General features: G+C 36.7%; 2 protein-coding genes across 3 annotated transcripts; one reads left to right on the plus strand and one right to left on the minus strand.

Moving 5' to 3' along the window:
• The first annotated feature begins 845 nt into the window (after positions 1 to 845).
• il12rb2 (interleukin 12 receptor, beta 2a) lies at positions 846 to 13,563 on the plus strand. The gene is made up of 16 exons (XM_084426315.1): positions 846 to 951; positions 1,225 to 1,330; positions 2,087 to 2,329; positions 2,767 to 2,881; positions 3,015 to 3,187; positions 4,242 to 4,375; positions 5,284 to 5,425; positions 6,033 to 6,118; positions 6,535 to 6,733; positions 6,901 to 7,080; positions 7,194 to 7,292; positions 8,986 to 9,141; positions 9,299 to 9,436; positions 9,561 to 9,660; positions 9,736 to 9,823; positions 11,331 to 13,563. Exons 2-16 carry the CDS (start codon positions 1,261 to 1,263, stop codon positions 11,700 to 11,702), a joined length of 2,295 nt encoding a protein of 764 aa, XP_084282441.1. The 5' UTR covers positions 846 to 951; positions 1,225 to 1,260; the 3' UTR covers positions 11,703 to 13,563.
• serbp1a (SERPINE1 mRNA binding protein 1a) lies at positions 13,322 to 19,213 on the minus strand. 2 transcript variants are annotated; one of them, XM_084426317.1, is made up of 8 exons: positions 18,828 to 19,213; positions 17,419 to 17,602; positions 16,716 to 16,856; positions 16,557 to 16,625; positions 16,345 to 16,419; positions 15,902 to 16,073; positions 14,804 to 14,989; positions 13,322 to 14,384 (listed from the first exon to the last, which is right to left on the minus strand). In XM_084426317.1, the coding sequence occupies exons 1-8, from the start codon at positions 19,078 to 19,080 to the stop codon at positions 14,325 to 14,327; spliced, it is 1,140 nt and encodes a 379-aa protein (XP_084282443.1). In that variant the 5' UTR covers positions 19,081 to 19,213; the 3' UTR covers positions 13,322 to 14,324. The 2 variants fall into 2 exon arrangements, with proteins under 2 accessions (XP_084282443.1, XP_084282442.1); XM_084426316.1 differs by having other exon boundaries at positions 16,557 to 16,628; positions 18,828 to 19,210.
• Positions 19,214 to 21,551: the final 2,338 nt, after the last annotated feature.

A 21,551-nucleotide genomic window follows, 5' to 3' on the forward strand; every position in this document is an offset into this window, starting at 1 on the left:
AGGCCTATTCATTATGTATGTAAATGTATATTCAGGTATAGCTTATTGTTAGATTGCTGTTCTGATTACTCTCTCTAAAAAGTATTGAATTATTATTATAATATCACCCATATCAATCTCAACAAGGATATACATGAAACTGCTCTTTTAATTATTTTAAATAAGTAATGATATAAAATTGCATAAATTATTCATAACCTGACCAAAGTATTTAAATGTAGAAGGTTGCATTAAAGACATCAATTGTATCATTAGACTTTAAATGTTGATGTTAAATCCACTGTTTGTGTAAATCCACAGTATTTAATGCAATTACGTCAGATGTAGCTATATTACAGATACATTAAGAGTAATCCCTTTACTTTTTCAAAGTGAAAAATAATTAAATTACAGTAATTAATTGGTTAATAATGCATTACACCCAACACTTATCATGATGAATTTTATTCAACCTCGTTAAGGGAAGCCCAAAGACCTGTTTTGTGTTTTATGTTTATTCTTGATTGCAAGGCTTTGATTTTAAGTGTCACTAGTCATTCCTGTTGTGCAGGAACATGCTCATCATATATGCCCTAGGATAATTTTCTCACAATTGTATAAGTTATAGCCTAATTAAAAAGTTTAAGTGGAGCATCATAAGAAATATATATTTTTACAGACCACAAAATGCACTTTGTAACAGTAAAGACCGTTATGTTTACAGTCATCTGTCTCCTACTTCAAATTGCAGACATTAATAAAAACATTCCTGACTAATAGTAACCTAATCTACAGTATACTGGAGGTTACTGATGTCACGAGCGCTCATTACTCATTCAAGCAAGACGTCGCGCGCTCTCAGTTCTTCAAGAGGAGAGAGAGAGAGAGGAGATGCGCTTGACGGCTCTGCCCCGTTAAAACCCACAATCAGGACAAATGGCCAAACAGAACATTTTTGTCCCATGGGCAGGGGTAAGTATACAGTCATGTTATATACCACCAAATCTTTAAAAGTATGCTGGTCTTCATCTTTAAAAAATTACGCGATAAAGACGCGACGCGACAAACGCTCTGCCATAAGCTAACTTACTTCGTTTATGCACTGCTGAACTGTCTATATCTTCGTTTGTTGTAGAAAGAAGTACTTTTCCACATGTCTATATAATTCAAGAGTGAGTTCAATTTCTCAATAAGGAAGTAAAATGGCAAGGCAACGCTTATAATCGCATGAATGGTTGTCCGCAGAGGGTCTTGTGAGTGTGATCTTCAGCACTGAGCTCGATGTCTTCTGAATGTACGTGTTCGCTCCTCGTCATGTTGTGCTTCATCCTGGCTGCAGGTGCACATGGAGGTATGAGTGTGACAGAATTATTTTGAATTTAACATTTTCTTCATCTTCGGGCAATTTTATGGCTCAGGATTTGATTTAACTAGGCTATTCAAACAAAGTTTTCTCCGTTATTTGAAGGCATTGGATACTTTTCATGCCTTCATCTTTTATTTTTGCTACTTTTCAAAAAGCATGAAAACTTTTAGTTGGTATATTTAATGCTAGTTATGAAATTACTAGACTAAACAATTTTATTTAAAAAAGAAATCTTTAAAATGCTTTTTTCATCATTGTCATGTGTATTGACTGTTGGATATTGTTAATAGTCCACTGTACACAGGGCCATAACTGCCTATAATTCAAAAAAACACCCATACATCATGAGATTATATTTTATTTAAATGTCAAAATGTAATATTTAGAAGAGCATCGTCAATAAGAATGTTTTAAGAATGAAATATGACATGCTATATTTGTATTTTATTTGGCTTCTGCATTCAAATTTGTTTTATTTTCTTTTAGTAGGCCTATTCCCTGTTTTTAATTTAATTTAATTCTGTATCTTAGTTTCAGGAATTGTTCTGTATTACACTATTTAAACCTAAGGATGTAAACACAGTTTAATAATTTAAGAATTAACCATCAATAAACCCATAACTAATCTGAATACTGGATGGTAAGGAGGAATGTCTGGTTATGACCCTGGTGCAAACATTATCCTGTGCTATTCCGTGATGATAATTTTTGTTGCTCCCTTTGTTTTTCTGCATCTTACAGGAGCTGTGTGCACTGTAAGGTCAAGCACAGGCAAAGAAGTCCTTTTAGGTTCCAATGTCACAATCTCCTGCGTCTTCAAAAAGGAATGCACCAAACAAATGTTTCTGAATGGAGACATTTATAAACAATTCCCCAATTCAAATGAGGTGTCTGTGTATGTCGAGAATTTAGCAACGTTGAGCATCTTCACCTGCAAGTGTATGGAGGATCCAGAGCCATGTGGAATTGACATCACTCCAGGATGTAAGCTTCTAAATTTCTATAACATGTCTTTATTTGAGGGTTCCCACACACATAGAAAGTCTAGATGCATTTCCAAGTTACTCTGAGCTCTGAGATCAGCTAAGCTGCTCTTTGTGAATGCAATCTTTATATAATGATTTTATCCTAATCTCAAAAGTCTGGGAGGTTAATTGGTCCAAAAGTGTAGTAACCGTTTTACATAATAACACATTACTTCACATAGCTTGAAATGTGTCCTTTAGAGATGCAAAATAAAAACACAGAGAAATTATGGCCAGAGAGATAAACAAATGCTTGTGAAGAGTTTAAATGAATCATTGAAACCAAATTAGTTGGAAAAGTGCAGTATGATTTGTTTCGCCCTTTGGGAAGAGTGGAGACTATGAAACTTTGAAGTGAAAACTCATGCATGACACAATCATGTGCTTCTTTTTCAGACCCTCCAGATATTCCACAAAATCTGACCTGCATTCGAAAAACGAAATTTGGCAATGTCAGTTGCACTTGGACAACAGGAAGGGATACCAAAATCATGACCACATGTCAGTTACGGTTAGTAAAGAGTCAAATAATCTTTACAAGGAGGATCTTTGAGTTTATAGATCATATGACACAACCCAAAGCAGAGACACAAGTAAAAGTTTCATTAATTATGTCACATGATGTTTTACTTGTGCTTTTTCAGGGTTCAAGGTGACCCGCACCTCTATAAGAGTGCTATGAACTCAACGGGATTTTGTTGGTCCACATTCCCCATCAAAAGCTCACAAATGTCACAGCTTATCGTGTCACTCAATGTCTCTAATAGCCTGGGATCAAAAACGTCGGGTCCCCACACCTTCACCCTCAGCAATATAGGTAAAGAAATTTAACCTTAATTTGCATTTAGAATGAGTTATGCTTAATATAGGTGACTGAACTGATAACTTTGTCATTTCTGCATAGAAAAGTCTTTACTTTTTATTACTTTTTTCATCCTTAAAAATCATTAAATGACAAGCCGTTTTCAGTCCGCAATGAAGGCATAAATGCTACGCGATGCAAAAAATCACAGGCAGTCGTTCAGTGTGTGGAGGAGTTTTCTGTTTGCATACTTGCAACACATTAAAGCAGTGGTTCCCAAGCATTTTGACTCCAAGGCCCCCTTTGTTCACAACAATATTTGAAGGCCTGGATGTTTAAAAATATTTTGTACTTACCATTTTTACCTGATAAAATATTTTAGATATTGTATAACTAGAAAATACATATTCATTTTAAATAAATGGTCATGTTTCTATGATTTTATTTTTTAAGTCTAGATCACACTTTTAAGATTATTCTCCTTCGGATCATCCAAGTTCGGAAATATGGGACTGAATTAAAATAAGAAATTAGTTTAGAAATGAAGTCATCTTGAGACCCCTTTGGAAGTTTGCTGAGGTGGCTGAGAACCACTGTACTAAAGAATGAAAAACGAGAACAAATACTTGTATTTTCTCAATTTCTGTGAAGCGTCTCCAGACTTTTCATGGTTTATTTGTGAAATTTACATCACATAATATCAGATGTTTCTCAACTTCCACATTTAAAACCCTGTCCATGTCGTAGAAGAAGAAAAAAACCTAAGGATAGACAAATTGTTAGCTATTTATGACTATAAACTCAGATTAACATGGAAGACATATTTGTTTGTATTGCGTGTCATGTTGCAGTGTTGTAGGTTGGGGGATTCCAAAAAATCAAAATTGGGTCAGATTTACAAAGTTGGCTGTTTTTTACACCAACCCACTAGTTGACGTCATTATTACAGACGAATGCTGCAAAAGATCTTGTCCTGACTTTTATTTAAAAACATAAAGAATTGCTCTGCATTTCTGCTGTAGAGTTCTGTAGACTGAAAAAGATGCATTGCTTCTCTGTTTACGTACAGTAAAACCCTCAGTGCCTAAAATCATTCATGTGAACTGCTCCTCCCAATGGTGCGACCTACACACAGACCATCACAGCATGGACTTGGTTGAAGTCCAATACAGAGCGGAAAATGGGAACTGGAAAAATCTCCAGGTAAAACGTCTGATTCTAAAATGTGGGGATTTTCTTGTTCAAAATCTTAGGTTATGATCAAACCGAAGTGGTATTCAGAATCAAGCCACATCTGCTCTTCTATCTTGGTAAAGCTGATAAAGAAAAATGCAGAGTTGCAAAGAGTCGATGGCACAGACAAAACCCACAAAACCTCACAAATAAGTTTGGCCGCTAAACCACAAGCCCTCCTTGATGACTCAAAATTGTAATCAGAAATGTCAAGAAAGTTCTTTTTTTTTTCTATCTTATCATTAGGAAACTGAACCGCTGACTGTTGCTCTTCCCACAATGTATGTCTTGATGTATCTTTATCAATGAAATTATTTCAGTAGTGTTAAATACAGTACAGCCAGCTTGGGAAGAATACAAAACAATTTCCTTAAAAAACTATATAAATGTAAAAAATATATATAAACTCTTGGAGGTCCAGAGATGGACTTGTTGATTCTAAACCTGAAGATGCTTCCCTCAAGTGAAAGTGCTTCTGCCATTTGAGCGCTTAAAGGGATTTTATTCTCTTTATTCTGAATAATTTTATGAATATATTATGGCATTATATTCTGTGTATATATATTCATAAATTAATGCAGAATGAACTGTCACATTTTCCACAAAAAGCATTAAGCAGCACAACTGTTTTAAACTTTAAAACTCCATCTACTTACATTTTTATGGAAAACAGAAGCTCACATTTTTTTGAAATTCATGAAAGTATGTAATAAGTAAATAAAGACAAAACTGTTTTGGGATGAGCTTTTCCTTTAAATGCATACTACATGGCAAAGAAACATTCAAACATTCTTTAAAACTACTGAGTTTTAAAACTAAACTAGATAGATCTTCATAATTAAGATATCACAACACATCATATTATGCTGTCTCCGCAGACTAATGCCAGGAGGAATTTAAACATATCCAAACTGCAGCCAGATACCATGTACAAGTTCCAAATCAGGAGGAAAATAAACCATACAGTCGGTTTGTGGAGTGACTGGAGTAAAGCAAAGGAAGCAAAAACCGAAGAGGAAGGTAAGTTATTACATACATTTCTTGTAAAGACCTTCTTTGGTCATGTTTTTGTAATTATGGGATTTGAAGGCAGTAGTTAATTTGTGCAGTATTGTGTACTTAAATCTTTTAAAGTCAACAGAAAGGGATTAAATGAATGTATAGTTACGCATGTACTGGAAAGAGTCCTTGATGGTGTCATAAGATAAGTTGATAAGTTTGCTACTGACGTAGGATAGTCACACTTCTTTGTCAGCAGACCTCAGGTGTTTAAAATAATAGGGGCAAAAATAGATAAAGCAAACTTGAGTGGTGAAAGGTTTTTGATAACCTTTCAGTGTTACTGGATATTACTGTGTTACTGGAGAAGTGATAGAAAAGACTTTCAATTTTGACGGGAAGTACTGACTTCTGTTGAAACATTTTTTTTTGTTTGTTTTTTTTGGAGATTATTTTAGAGAAATAAATCCCACAATATATTAATCTTCAACATTTAACTACATTTTTATATACTATTATTAACTCAATATAACTCATGCAAAAAAAGCATGGCGGATAGTAAACTAAATGTTTTTGTTTATTCTCTCTCTCTCTCTCTCTCTCTCTCTCTCTCTCTCTCTCGTTTTAGCTCCTGACAAGGAACTTGACGTCTGGTACCTCCAAGAACCGAACCCCCCACAATCTGAAAACAAGTGTTTCCGCATATTTTGGAAGGTATGTACCCCGCTTCTACCAGCATTACAATTTTCTTTTTGTATTTTCTTTTCATGTTTTTTTTAGCGGTGCATCCTCTACGGACAGGTCTTTACGCAACCCCCTCCCCCTGCACTTTACTTTTCACACATGCCCTTAAAGGTCAAACCACCACTAAGTGAAGGCTTCCTTAGTGTGAATTGCACCTTCCCAAACACATTGTTACTCTGAAACTAAAAGTTAGTCGACAGTCAGTTTCAGTTTACAAAAAGAGTAGTGGCTTAGAGGAAATGATGGATTTGAGAATTCTCTCTTTCAGAGTCATATTTGTGCCTCATGTCTTTAATGGCTGACTCACATATTTTTGTTAGATCAGTGCATTCAGAAATATTGAACTGCATGATTAAAAAAAAAAATGCCTTATTTATTTGTTTTAGGAACTGAGTATATCAGATGCCAAGGGGAAGATTCAAATGTATAATATAAGTGTTCTGGAGCAGAGCAGGAAGAAGAGCTCAGATGTATTTCCACCCAGCAGAAATAAGAGCATTTGCTGCTTTGACTGTTCTGTGTCAGTGTCTGCAGTTAACTCAAAGGGTCAATCTCCTGCCAAATTTATTGAGCTGCGTTCTCCAGGTAAGCCATTTTTTTAACAAAGCTAATGTGAGATAAATAATTTCGGTTTTGTTGGCTCACATTTTCAATACTGAGCCAAATAACTGGTTCCACTCAAACTCATGAGTAAAAGATGCTAACCATTTGGTCAATATAGCAAAGTTAAGCCATGTTTATTGTGTTCACAGTCCATTCGGGTTTCCCGCTACAGCCACACAAACTATTGAGTAATCATAGCGTTGCCCTCTCCTGGCAGCGAGCTGCCATTGCAGGCCATAGAACTGAGTATGTAGTGCACTGGTATCCAGTTGGAGACATTGAGGGGATTCAGTGGATTCGAGTGCTGGATACTACAGCTAACATTACAGGCAAGTTTGATTGGATGATATGAGTTAAGACCAGTCAAAATTAGCTGGTTGGTTTCAAGAGAAATAAAAATGTTTTCTCTCTTTTTCTCTCTTCTTTTCTGCTGTCTGTCCAGGTCTACAGCCTCGAGAATGCTATCAGGGTGCAGTTACCGCTCTGAACTCATCTGGTCCCATAATGGCAACCATTAGAGGCATCTTCACATGGCAGTCAGGTTAGAGGCTTAATGCTTATTCTCCAATCCGGAAATCTTCATCAAAGAGGTTTAAGTCCGTATACAGGCCGTATTCTCCGTTGAAATATCGGTGGGAGGTGGGGGGTTGGGGGTGTTGAAATAGAGGTCCAGTTGGTTAGGGGTTGTTCCTTGGTCCCCCCTTAGGCGCTGGGCCTGAATCAGTATATATAAATATATATCACTACTGTTCAAAAGTTTGGGGTCAGTAAGATTTTTTTCTGAAATTAATATTTTTTATTCAGCAAGTATTGCATTATAATGTAAATGTAATTACATTTATAATATTACAAAAGATCTGTATTTCAAATAAATGCTGTTCTTTTGAACATTCTATTCATTGAAAAATGCTGAAAATAATTGGTTGCCACAAAAATATTAAGCAGCAATGTTTTCAACACTGAAAATAGTAATGTTTCTTAAACCCCAAATCAGCATATTAGAATGATTTCTAATAAGCTGCAAAATGGCTTCTTAAAATTTAGCTTTGCCACCATATGAATAAATAACATTTTAAAATATAAAACAGTCATTTTAAATTGTAATAATATTTTTAGAGTGTTTTTAATCAAATAATTGCAGCCTTGGAGAGCAAAAGAGACTTCTTTCAAAACCTAAAAAAAATATTTCACCTTATATATATGTGTGTATATACGTATATACACACTACCGTTCAAAAGTTTGGGGTCAGTAAGATTTTAATGTTTTTAAAAGAAGTATCTTCTGCTCACCAAGGCTGCATTTATTTGATTAAAAATACAAACAAAAACAGTAATATTGTGAAATATTATTCCAATTTAAAACAGCTGTTTTATATGTGAATATATAGTAAAGTATAATTTATTCCTTTATAATTTATCAAAACTAAATTTTCAGCATCATTACTCCAGTCTTCAGTGTCACATGATCCTTCAGAAACCATTCTAATATGATGATTTGATGCTCAAGAAACATTTATGATTATTATCAATGTTGAAAACAGTTATTTACATTTTTATTTCATGATGCTATGATGAATAGAAAGTTCAAAAGAACAGCATTTATCTGAAATCTAAAGCTTTTGTAACATTAAACACTACCGTTCAAAAGTCTGGGGTCAGTAAGAATTTTAATTAAATTTTTTGGGGAAAGAAATAAAATAAATCAATACTTTTAGTCATCAAGGATGAGTTAAACTGATCAAAAGTTACAGTAAAGACATGTATAATGTTAGAAAATATTCTATTTTAAATAAATGCTGTTCTTTTGAACTTTCTATTTATCAAAGAATTTTGAAAAAAAAATTTACACAACTGTTTTCAACATTGATAATAAAAATGAATGTTTCTTGAGCATCAAATCATCATATTAGAATGATTTCTGAAGGATCATGTGACACTGAAGACTGGAGTAATGATGCTGAAAATTCAGCTTTGATCACAGGAATAAATTAGAGTTTAAAAATATATTAAAATAGAAAACAGTCATTTTAAATTGTCATAATATTTCACAATATTACTGTTCATAATATATATATATATATATATATATATATATATATATATATATATATATATATATATATATCCAGATAGATAGATAGATAGATAGATAGATAGATAGATAGATAGATAGATAGATAGATAGATAGATAGATACTCTCCTGATCATAATCCCTGTATCTTGGATTTCACAGCTCCAGAACAGGGTCCAGTTCCTCAACTAGACTGGAAGGAGAGTAAGAGAATGCAGGTGAAATGGTCTGAAATCCCTCATGAGAAGAGACGAGGCTGTTTGAGAAAATACACCGTCTACTTGATGGACAAGTTGAAGGAAGATATTAAGAATTACAGTAAGGTTAACTTACCAGTCTAGATATTTACTGTTGCCTCTCAGATGCTTATTTTTACATTTCCTTTATAAAGCAACACAACATAAGACTGCTTGGGATGTTCAGCAATATTAGTGTGTTTTAATAGGAGCTTTCTGATGCCTAACTTTGATTGTAGATGTGGCCTATCCAGAGAGACAGAATATTATTAGTGATCTGTCACCAGGACAGTGTTACAATCTGTGGGTCACTGCCTGGACAGATGCTGGGGAGGGACCCAAAGGAAGTGATCTCCCTTTCTGCACACTATCAGACGGTATGCATTTGGCACTGAAAACATAAGCTAAATAAAAGCACTAGACACGGAACACACAACTCGCTTTTGTGAAAAAAGATGTCTCTCAGCCGTTTGATAAGGGACCTGTGTCATCTTCTTTCAGCTGAGGAACTACTGTCCCGTGTGATCTTGACTAGTACAGCAGTACTTTCGACCGGTCTAATCCTCCTGTGCATTTGTCAGTTCCCCTCTGTGCATAGAAGGTAAGAAACAGCAGAATGCTTTAAATCCACAGAGAAAAGATTATTATTTAAAACCATGTCTGTTCTGCTCGATAGATTGTCAAATTGTTGCAAGTGTCTGAAGCCTACAGCTATTCCAGATCCAGCAAACAGCAGTTGTGCAAAGACGTTCACTGATGACCAGGTAAATGTATGGAAATGCCCACTCAGGCTGTATTTTTGACACCAGTGAGCTACAGTAGCTTATTGGAAAGCATTTATGGGCATCCAACCCCTTTCAAGTTAATATTTCAATAATTGAATTGGTTTTCTGATGTTGGTTAATGGTCACATGACGTGCAAGTAAACAGATTTGTTTCTCGTTCTATGTAAACAGTGCTTATTAATCACATCATCTTCGTCAGTACTTTATGATTGGCTGAAAGCAGACTTCTTGAGTCCGTTCACATGCTCATACCAGTAATATGCTTTGTTCACACTTAGCATCAAAATGCTAATTTACTGCTATTGTGGCTTTGGATCCTGACAGTCCCTTACGGTAGCCTAGAAATCTAGAGCTACCGGCAGCAAATCTTGATGTGGGTCTGGCTTGCCAGGCTACCCTTACAGAACAAAAATATATGAAAATATACTGCAAAACATAAATGGGAAACTAGTGCTTATATTTTTTCAATATACTGCAATATGCATTGACCATTAATGGCTATATATATTAATACATATAAAATATTTATAAATGAAGACAAAAATAGCATTACATGTAATATTCACAAATTTGTATCCTTAATTGTGTACATATATTGCACATACATGTTCCTATATAAATGTGAATGTATGTTCACACACGTATATATGCACACGGTATGAGTTACAACAGATTTCTAGGTCACAGCATTCTTTGCTTCTGACTGTTAAAAGAAAAGCATAAAGTTAAAATGAAGTGTTATTGGATGTGTTTTGCTCAATATAAATATAGGGGGAGATCGGTTGGTGTTTAATGTTCTATTATTTGGGAATTTAAAAGGTTTTCTGGTATGTCTTTTTGGGGTTACCTTTGTGCTGAAGAGTAGAGCCTGTGGTGAGGTTGACGATTGGCCAAACACCATTAAGACTATGATTACTATATTTTAGCTTGAAAATATGGAATAAAAAATATATATAAGAAATATATAACATATTTCTCTATATATGTGTATTTATGCTGCATGAGTAATTATATATCTGCAATATTTTACACATGCGGTACCATATCTGATCACATACTGTATACATCTATATATTATGAAGTGTACTACTGAATATAAAATTACATACATTATGATATATTGGTAAATATATTGTCGCGTATTTTTCAATATATGAAAAGAGGCAATTCCCTATGTATTATTTAAAATATATTAACGCAACATATTATTCTGTATATTTTCAAATATACTGTTAAATCATTAAATATATTGATCATTCATATATAGGGGTCCTCGGTCACTATATGGTTTATGTATAGAAAAGCTTTCTCCTTTTGTGTTTCAGAGAAGAAAGAAAGCTTTGTAATGACTTAAAGATGAATAAATTGTGTTCTCATTTTCCCAATCATATTGCAGTAGTGGAATTGTTGAATGGGGTAAATCAGAACTACAAATGTAATTCATTAATCAGTCCCCATCTGTTCCTCTTCCCCTGTCTCCACATAGGGTGAAACTAAATTATATCTTCACCAATATGAGCCCAGCATGAGCGAGGAGCCCGAAAATATAGAGGTGGAGGAAGTTCCCAACCACAGCTTCACCTGCATCTACATCAAGAGCTTCTCTCATGAGTCCAGCTCCTCTGACGCCACCCAGACCACCAGGACCACAGATTACACAGATGATTACATCTCCACTGACAACGCAATAAGTGGAGGAGAGGAGGAAGAGGACGGGGAAGAAGAGGCATGTTTGGACGAATTTGAATTCTTCCCAAGCACTCACAGCCCTTTCCTGGAACCGCTGGTTTTAACTGGAGGAAAGTTGACACTGGATGTAGTGAAAATAGACTGCAGCGAATTTCTGGATTGCACGTGATCTTCCACAGGCATTAAAATTTGACCTTACTGTGACTGTAATATGGATGCTGAAAAATAACCATGGACGTCCCAAAGATAATTTGTCAGTCAAAAGACAAACTTTTATCTTTAAACATCTTGATCTGAATCCCAGCCACAACCGCGAGGAGCTCAAGCTGTAATGGAAGTTGCAACAGATATTTCCTTCCATATTGTAACGTGCATCCGAGTGAAACATGAAAGAAAAAAGATGGGCGGGGACTTGGTTCTGTCTCTCTGTTGTTGATTGGATGGAGGCAGAGATGCGAGATTAGTCGACTGCAAGAAAGAGGAGGGGTTTAAAGATTGGATTAGTCTGGCATAGGTTACAAGAGAGAAGTTTGACCTTTCACCAGATGATCGAGTGACATTTTAATTAAAAATGTAGGTAGAGAAATGGATGAATCGTTCACAATAAGATCAATAACATGCATTAAGAAAGCTTGTATGGTTGTGTTTGAGGGATGGGGCAATAGGCTTCATGGAACGTAACAGAAGGTTGAAACAAAAGCAAGGTTGACTTCATATTCTTCTCAGCACACATGGTTTGCCTCAGGTACTTGTCTCTGAAATGCTGATGATCTAACAGACTGGTATCAGCCTATCAAGAGTAAGGATACTTCATGAATGTTGAGATATTCTACAGACTCATTCTTTCCACCAAAACACTCAGCAGTTGTCCAACACTAACCCTTCACTTTAACTGTTTCACAATACAGTAATCAAAGAAAATATTGCACAAGCATCAATATTGTGGCAGACAGTACTCATATCTACAACTTCTCTACTACTCGAATGTGAGATGTTTGAGCAATCACACAAATACATGTCATTATCAGTTTTTCATCAGCTCAACTGAATACTGTTCTAATGTTATGTTTTTAATTGCATGTAAACCTTTAAAGTCAAAGCATCAAGGACAAAATAAATAAATCTACTTGAAAAAGAAAAAGAAAAAAACACCTGTGTGGTTTCCTGTCATGTCAACTTTAAAATGAAATGGCAAATAGGTTTGTGGAGAGATGGACATGAAAATAGTTGTTTCTGTGTACTGCAAAACTAAATAAACTAGATTTCTTCATTTTCTAGAGTGGAACTTTGCACATCTCCTCCACAAGCCACACAATTTAATGCATCATATCCATAAATCAAATGTTAGAAGCACGAGGAAAAGAAATACTGATAGTTGCCAAATGCTTTTGCAAAATGAACACTTGCAAGTTAAAACCCACTCAAAGAGAAAATTAACCAATTTAAGGAATCATTAAACAAGTGTCTGGTTTTTATAGTAACCATTTACAGTACGGCCTGTCATTGACCATATGACCTCCATGTTAGCTAATGCATTACCATATGTTAACAAATAGCAGTTTCTGTACGGTTTTATTGTTATTTCTATCCCCAAATCAATCTGAAACCACTTTAACAAACACTACATTATAGCATTAAAGACCCTATACAGCTAATAACAGTATTTTTTTCCAGAGTAGTTCAGACCATCCTTACAAGACCAATCTGCATGAGAACCGACGTATCAGACAAGACCAAGTCAGAATCAACTTCCTCTTTGAAGTTAAAGGCCACACAACAACAACACTGTATGAATCGACCATCTTTTAATTATTGACAGAGGTCTAATAGCAGGGTAGGAATTCACACATCATAGCACTCGGCTGTTCCACATTGAACAGGAAGGTGTTTCTTTCAGATCAATTATGCAGTAGAGCTGTTGTAAAAGCAATGGGGCAGAAAGAAAATGTCATTTCTAAAAGGATTTATCCCTAACCTGGCTCACATATTGCAGTAAACAGGAGTGCGGTGTGTAAACTTGCTTGTGTTTATACTAGAACTTTGCGTAATGAGTATGATACTATCCTGAGTCACCAGAATCAAGGGTATCAAAAGATACTATTATTTACTTTACAGTGGTCATTTGATAAAAGACACTTTTTGTGGCGAGTGCAACTGTGTCATCTGAATTATATCTTGGCAGCAAGGTGTCAATCATGAATTGTACATTTAATCAAAATGATAGCAGATTCTGTTTTAAGGCCCGCTTTCAGGGAATAGAGGTGTTTAATAACAATGAACAGAACCTGCAGTAACCTTAAGACTAACAGGTAGATCTTATCTGAGAAGGGCTGCTCTGTTTCGAGGCAGTTGTGTGTAAAAAAGCAAGCAAGTTACTGGACACCTTATGATAAACTGGTGCATTCTTCACACCTATTTTTGGAAATACATTTTCAAGCAGCAGTACAAAAAGTATCCATGGACAAGGCATAATTGCTGGAAAAAAAAAACAACAACAAAAGAAACACTGTATGAAAACTTCCCTGCTACCTTATTTCTAAATACAAAACCTCAACCAATAATTTGCTTCAGGATAGCAAGAAGTCCGTCCTTTGTTTTGTTTTTTTGTTGTTTTTTTATTTTTTCATCTTTTTTTCTAAAACAGGTAAAATTCAGTCCTCAGGGGTGAATCTCATGGATGACAGTCTTCCATCATTTCATCTGCTGAAGGATCCATTAGCATGCAAGCCTCGTAGACAAGGACCCGTGGAGGAGTGCTCCTCCTGGGTGAGCCGAGTGGCATCTGGGCAGCTTAAGCCAGGGCTGGGAAAGCCTCTGGGTCGTCCACGTTAGGGACAGACACTCCACCAGCCTAAAAGCAGAAACAGGAAAAACAGGCCATTTGAGTCCAAATTCAGGTTATGGTTCATCTCTTAGGTCATCTAGAAATACCAGCCATAGATGTTACAGCCAGTCATTTGATTTCCATCAGGCCAGCTTCTTAATGTTTTGCAATTCTAATAAACATCTGTTTTATGTTCTGATTGGTCCTTTAAATCAAGTCACGTACAGAGATTTCACATGATCCTTTAGGAATCATTCTAATCTGTTGATTTAGTACTCAAACCTTTGTTGTGCTAAATATCGCAGTAAAAACTGGAAATCTTTCCTGTCACTTTTGATCAATTTAATGCATCCTTGCTGAATGAAATCAACTTCTGATTAGATGTGTGAACTCCTCCAAAGTGTTACATGCGTACCTGCAGATACTCAAATGCATAGAGACTATACCTTGTCTGGCCTGCGTTCACGAGGTGGTCTGGCAGCAGGGGCCCCACGGGCACCTCTGCCACCTCGTGGTCCCCCACGACCACGCCCTGGGCGGCCCAGGTCCCCAAAGTTAATCTCCAGCTGGGATGTAATGTCATTAGCTGGCCTGCGGAAGTGGTGATCCTCAGCGGCATCATCACCAGAGGCCTGCAGGAAGGAAGCGAACATGTACACTAAATAAAACCGCCTTTTTCCATTAAACAGAGATTATAGCCCAACAAAGTATTAGTACTCATTTCTTAATTGGGATAAAAAGGACTAAAAGCAACAAAAGACAATGAATGTGATTAAATGTCTTCATAATACACAGCCTGAACTTAGGCTGTATTACTCGTACCCGCAGGTACGCAGTCACGCTCACACCAAAAACATGGGCACCACTGATCTATATAAGTGGCGCGCACAAAGCCGCCTCTCAAATATCTCAAGAGAACAGAATTTAGTTTTTCATGGCTTATTGCGCTTAACCGACAATTTGGAAGACCATCCAGTGTTATTTTACTATTTAATTCTTTATTTAATTTCTGTAGTATTTCTTAACCAAATACTACTGTTAGACCCGAACTGAAATCTTTAAAGCCATGTTTATTTCATTTGTCTATTTATTATATTGTTTATATTTGTGCTATCATTTGCAATTTGTTTATTAGTTATTTTATTAATGACTGTTTACTGTATTTGTAAATTTAGGTTTAAGTTTCAAATAAAGCCACCCTGTGCTGTGTGCTATTGAAACAAAATTACCCAAACAATCAAAAAACTATGAGATGATAAATAAAAAAATTCTATACAGCAGTTTTCCCATGATATTGAAAACGGTCTCGCAAATCAATATTTGTCAAGGTATCGTATCGAAGTTTTAAATTCCAGTAGATAACACGTCACAGTAGTGAAGGGAAAACAATCAGGTTTCTCAACCACAGTTCCAGGCTACTTCCAGCATTATTAAAAAATTTAAAATACATAAATGTCAGAGAATGGTTGGTAGCAAAAACTCACATTCCACATGAAACAGAAACAATGGAACACAAAAAGTTCAAACACTACTGTTTTACTTACATCCTCAGCCTTGGACTTGTGCAGAACATATCCTTTCTTCCAATCGGTTCCCTCGTTGGCTTTACGAATGTTGAATTCCACTTTGGCTCTCTCTTTATCCTGTTGGGCTTTATATTCATCCAGAGTCATCTCCTTAGGGCCTTCTTCTTTAACCTCCTCAGACTCATTCTCCCTGTGAAAACATCACATGAAAATTAAGCAAAAGATTCTGCACCCATTTAGTCCATGAATCAAATTAGTACTTTGTTCCTTTAGTAACTGTTGAAGACTAAACGTATGTTATGCTTTTAAAAGAGCCATTGCTCCTAAATCAATACTAATGTTGCATTTTTTTTATTACAGGCGACAACATATGCTTATAGTGCTGACAGAAGATAGAAAGCAATGACTCAGCAATGCCGTGCTAATTCAGAGCTAAAATGTTCTCTGTGTGTTCTACACACTTGTTCTCCGAGTCAGCAGGTGGATGCTCCTCTCCTTCAGGGGTGTCCTCGGTGACATTTGATTGGTCAAGCTCACTGTAAAGGGAAACAGAAATGTATCCAATTTCACAAATCTAATATAATGAAGCAAAACACCCTCACTGACCAGTCTGTGAATCAAATTCATCTGCGTTTTCAATCTTGGCAGATAAAGCGTCTGTTGCTCCACTGACCTCAACTCATCCTTAACGGTGCCCCAGTTATGAGATCCACCTCCTCCGCGTTTTTCTTCTGCTTTCAGGCTGCTGAAACAAAAATTAACACTTAGCTTTGAAATGTCACGCACGGGCGACATTATCATTGGAGCCAATATGCGGATGCAAATAACTTACGATCGGTCGCTGCCGCTGTGTCTGTCAAACTCTCGTTTACCGCGCGAGTCAAAGCCGTCAGTCCTGCCAACGCCTCTGCCCCGGCCTCCGCGTCCTCCTCTGGCACCTCCACGTCCCCGGAACGGCCTGTCACCGACAGACCTGAGGAGGAGAGATAATGTAGCTGTTAGATGTCAGTCTTGTTTGCTAAAATTATTCAATTTTTTGGATTCTGCTACTCAATGAATGGATCTTTATGCAGGGAAAAGAATGTAAAACAAGTCGTGATGAAACGGAAGTAGCGACTGTTCTTACATATTGTGTCTACATTCAAATGTATTGGACAATACATTTTTAAAAAGTAGGACAGGGGCTTTTTTCCATGCATTGGTTGTTGATTAGATGTTGAGATGTGCACAGAAAAGTGGAGGAAGATTAATGTGAGCTAGCAGCGGCAGAGTTTAAACATACTAAATGATTGGAGAAGCCTTGCATACATCATTAGAGTCTGTCGTGTTCACCGAAAGACAGATGACATTTTGTATAAAGAATATATGGTCAAATTATTCAAAATGTAATTTGTTCACAGAAAGTTTATTAAAATGTCATGCCGACTTTATCAGAGATATAAAAACAAAAAACAAGTATACTTCTGCTGGCAAATTAAATGTTTTCAATACAAAACTTTAAGGATTTACAACACAAAAAGGGTCAATTAACTCACTTCTCCACCGAGAATTCTCCACCCTCAGCAGGTTTTTCATCAGCGGGTTTGTCAAAGCGTCGTTCACGTGGTGGCCTCCTGTCAGGCCGCCTGTCAGCTGGTGGACGACCCTCCCCCTGACCTCCCTGCTGCTGGGGTCCCGGCTGTCCTGGCTGCTCCGGTCGGCGGCCCATTTTTTTCATGCCTTCAAAACAGAAACATGACAGATTCAACCAAACACCATTACCAACAACTATCAAAGAAAACAATGGCAAATAAAATGGTCTTATGCTGGAATAAAGAAGAAAAAGAAAAAACATTGACAAAAAGGTGTTCCCTTAATGTGAATCATTTTAGGCGAGGCAAAATTTTAAATGCACTTTACTGTGTACAGGTAAAAACACTAAAAGGAAAGTTCCCCCAAAAGTTGAATTTGTCATTTACTTACCTTTAAGTTGTTTCAAAACATATTTTGTATTTCAGTAAAAAAGGTTTAAAACATGAGGGATGAGTAAATGATAAATGCAACTTAATTTATGACCAATCCCAAAAAACTCAATTATGGATTTTCTTTGTCTGTATCTTATGTACTTGCATAGGGGAAGTCTTATTTATCAATAGTTTGGTTTTACATTAGCATGGCAATAAACTAAAAGTTTTCTCGTCTCCAAAATAATGGTTTGCGCCTCTTGTGACTGACTGATCCCACCCTCCACCTACCGAAATAGACGCTCGCGATCGCGCTCAGCCCAACAGCTGATCACGCACCCGCCCGCGCGCGCACCTGTTCACGAGCCCGCTGCCTCCTCATCCAGATCAAACAAGGCCACTGACACCCGGAAAAAAAAACTTTGACAACCCTACCTTTAAAATTGGCCAGTCTGACGCGAGTTTTAATCACGTAATGAAGGTAAAACCGGCTTTAGGTAAATAAAAATAGGAGGGTTTTCAATGGGGAGTGTCATGTCTGAGAGGACGGACTATGTTGCACACACGAGGCTGGAGCTGCAACGCTCGAGCGCTGATTAAAAACCACGTGATAACGGACGGACTGTGCATTTGGAGACTGTCAATACAATTTTTATTTAATTAATAAATGGTAGAGTTATACTAGTCTGTTGAGTAAAAAGCACAAATATAGCCGACATTATACAAACTGACTGATGGTTATCATTTAGGCCTGCACTTCATGAAGGATCTGGAAAAGAATTACGTTAAGTAGCAATAGGTTCTACTACATGCGTCACTTAGATACAATGTATGGAGCTAAAAATCAATTTAGCTGAAAGAGCTGCAGGTTTTTGAGGTGTCGGGCAGTTTCATAAACAATAGAGTTGTGCGCGACCTCATGGGCTTAGTAGCGCCTTTTGCAGACTGCTCACTTGAGAAAAGAGTGACCAAATAACGACTTTAACACAAGCGATATTTACCATCTTTCTTGAGAGGAACGGGAGCTTGTGTCTCTTCTTTCTTGTCGAGAAGCGGGACTTTCCTGTCTTTCTGTGTCTCCTTTTTGAGCTGCTTTGCAGCCTGCGCGGCGGTCTTGGCGGCACCAGGAGCGGTCGCGTCCTTCTTCTTTTCTGCCTGCTTTAACGCCTCAAACGGATCATCTTCATCATCAAATAGCTGGGCGAACCGATTGGTTACGACACAGCCGAAGCCTTCTTGCAGTTGTCCGGGCATGATGGCCCCCTTTCAGCAGGATTCTCCTCCGATTCTACGGGGCTTGGCGAGCGCTTCGCTGCTAGATGCCACAAGATGGCTGGAAAAGACTCATGCTTCTCTTCCGGCGTGAAAGACATCCGGGACTCTGACCGCACAGCAGTATGGGACATGTAGTCTCATTATTTACCCCAGAAATAAATAATGCATAAATTATTGCTAATTTCAACATTTTTCAAAGCCATTAAAATTGTTTACACAAATACATTTTACACAATAAATGTTGTTCCAAAACATATTGTGTTAAATAGTGTTTTTATATTGAGTATTTCATACGTATATTACAAACCGCACATTTGTTTTTTTTATTTCTTACTGTCAAAACTTTGTGACAGTAAGGGCCCCTGAGGGACATTGAGGCAGGTCATGGGCCCATGACCGGAGAACAAGTCTTCTAAACAGCTCAAAATAGTTTTGGACTAATGGAGTAACCCATCAAAGCAACCATTCAGCCTTCTTTGTGACAAAAATGTTACATGTCACAAGTTAATTATCATCTGGAAAGCATGAATTCTCTTGGCAGTTTATTTATAGATAGGCTATAGACCTAGAATAATGACTGAATAAAGTAGTTTGAAGAGGTCAGTGATATATTTGTTTACCTATAGGTGCATTTTTATGAAGGTCACATCTTCTGTGCTTTCATCATTTATGTACTATTTTCAAATTACTTTTATGTAGGCCTAGGCTATAGCATAAATATATATATATATTTTTTACACTAGTCATACATGTTTTGGACAACATGAGGGTGAGTAAATGATGACATGGTGAACAATAAATTCAAACTGGAAGTCCATTAGAAAATGTGAAACGTATTTTATTTTTCACACACACACAAAAAAGACAATTGAGGCATAATTTCCACTTTAACAATTCTATAATTAACAATGTACACACCTGATGTGTGAAGAAGAAAAATCAAGGTAAAAATCACTTGAGCAGAATGCTTTATTGAGCATAATTTTCAATCAAGTTTGATATTTTTTAATTGTGTGCATTTACTTACTTTAGCTATTTAATTAGCCTATCCTTATATAACAAGACAAATAAGAAATCAGCTATTTCTTTTTAACAAAAAATTTCCAGTCACCATAATTTCCACAATACATTATTTGAGACTCATGCTTTCACAGACAGGAATTAGATTCATATATTTTAAGATTATGCCAGTGCAAGTTGCTTTCAGTTAAAACAGTTAAAACATGCATTTTAGTTTGGGACTTTGTCTGTGAAACCGGGGTAAATGGTCATCCGCTTCTTCAGCGTTGGCAGTGATGTATGTCAAATGTTAGGCATTGTTTGTGGAGAAATTAAAGTGTTTTTGTGTGTGTGTGTGTAATTGGCTCTAGGACAAAACAAATCCACATCATACCGTTCAAAGGTGTTAAATGGAAATATGACTTTCTTCTGGTCCCAATTAAATTATTATTAATATATCTTTTTTTTTTTAAATCAAATATTGATTATGCAGTCTTTATTGCAAAGTGCGAAACACTGCATGAACTCACTGTCACAAGGCAGAAGCAGCTGTGATGGTATACTGGGCTGAAGGCGACTGAGATTCATAGACATTCAGCTAAGTTTCTTTTACCATAACTGTTTATGTATTTGAAGAAACCATTCTTCCGCGCACAACAAGAATGCCGAATGTGGTGACGGAGGCGATTATTGAGTCTTATGTGCTCATGTTTTTGGTGATGTCAGCGTTTTTTGTGTACTTTTGTGGCATGGTCTGGGCATTTTGCAACCCTAAACTCAGTGGCTTCGCTGAAGAAACAGAGTGCGACACGAGCAGTTTTTCACAAGTCCCTCTGCAACAAATATTCGCAGATCCTGAGGATGTGGAAACACATCCAACACACTACATTTGACCAGCTCCGAATGTCTGGATCACCCGAGTTACATCGCTTCGTGCTATATTGTGGATTCATATTTTGAAGTTTATAGAAAACAACAAACAATTTGCTCCCGTCTCATAAGTTATTTACCTGAACATCTGCACGTGTATTGTGCAGAGTCTACCAGAGAACTCCAGCTTCAATATAGAGGTAAGATTGACGAGCCAGTACTGTGGTATTAACTGTTTGTGATAAAAAATCTCTCAACAAATTTATTGGCAAAACACAGAATGCTAAGTTGGTTATAGCATGATCGTTTATTTGTTAACACAGGGAAGTGCTTCTCTGATCTTCGTCGCCATGGCAACCCATCAATACCGGCAACCCCCATACACTGCTAACTCATCTGGAGAATTACAGAATTCACACAAACTCTTGTACACACACACACACACACACACACACACACACACACACACACACACACACACACACGCACACCACTGAAAGTACATACGCTGTATTGTTGTGTTTTTCCACACTTGTTTAAGACAGAATTTGTTCTACTTTGTTCAGTTTTATTTGTAATGC

This window comes from Rutilus rutilus (genome assembly GCF_951802725.1).
Source record: "Rutilus rutilus genome assembly, chromosome: 12".
Lineage (NCBI taxonomy): Eukaryota > Metazoa > Chordata > Actinopteri > Cypriniformes > Leuciscidae > Rutilus > Rutilus rutilus.

What these genes read in the sequence shown, in the direction of transcription:
- il12rb2 (XM_084426315.1), top strand. Translation starts at nt 1,261, where the DNA reads ATGTCTTCTGAATGTACGTGTTCGCTCCTCGTCATGTTGTGCTTCATC. An exon ending in CTTCACCCTCAGCAATATAG is followed by an intron (nt 3,188 to 4,241) that starts GTAAAGAAATTT and finishes GTTTACGTACAG; the next exon opens with TAAAACCCTCAGTGCCTAAA. An exon ending in AGACGTTCACTGATGACCAG is followed by an intron (nt 9,824 to 11,330) that starts GTAAATGTATGG and finishes GTCTCCACATAG; the next exon opens with GGTGAAACTAAATTATATCT.
- serbp1a (XM_084426316.1), bottom strand. Translation starts at nt 19,080, where the DNA reads ATGCCCGGACAACTGCAAGAAGGCTTCGGCTGTGTCGTAACCAATCGG. An exon ending in ACCGTTAAGGATGAGTTGAG is followed by an intron (nt 16,420 to 16,556) that starts GTCAGTGGAGCA and finishes TTCCCTTTACAG; the next exon opens with TGAGCTTGACCAATCAAATG. An exon ending in GTGAACGCAGGCCAGACAAG is followed by an intron (nt 14,385 to 14,803) that starts GTATAGTCTCTA and finishes TTCTGCTTTTAG; the next exon opens with GCTGGTGGAGTGTCTGTCCC.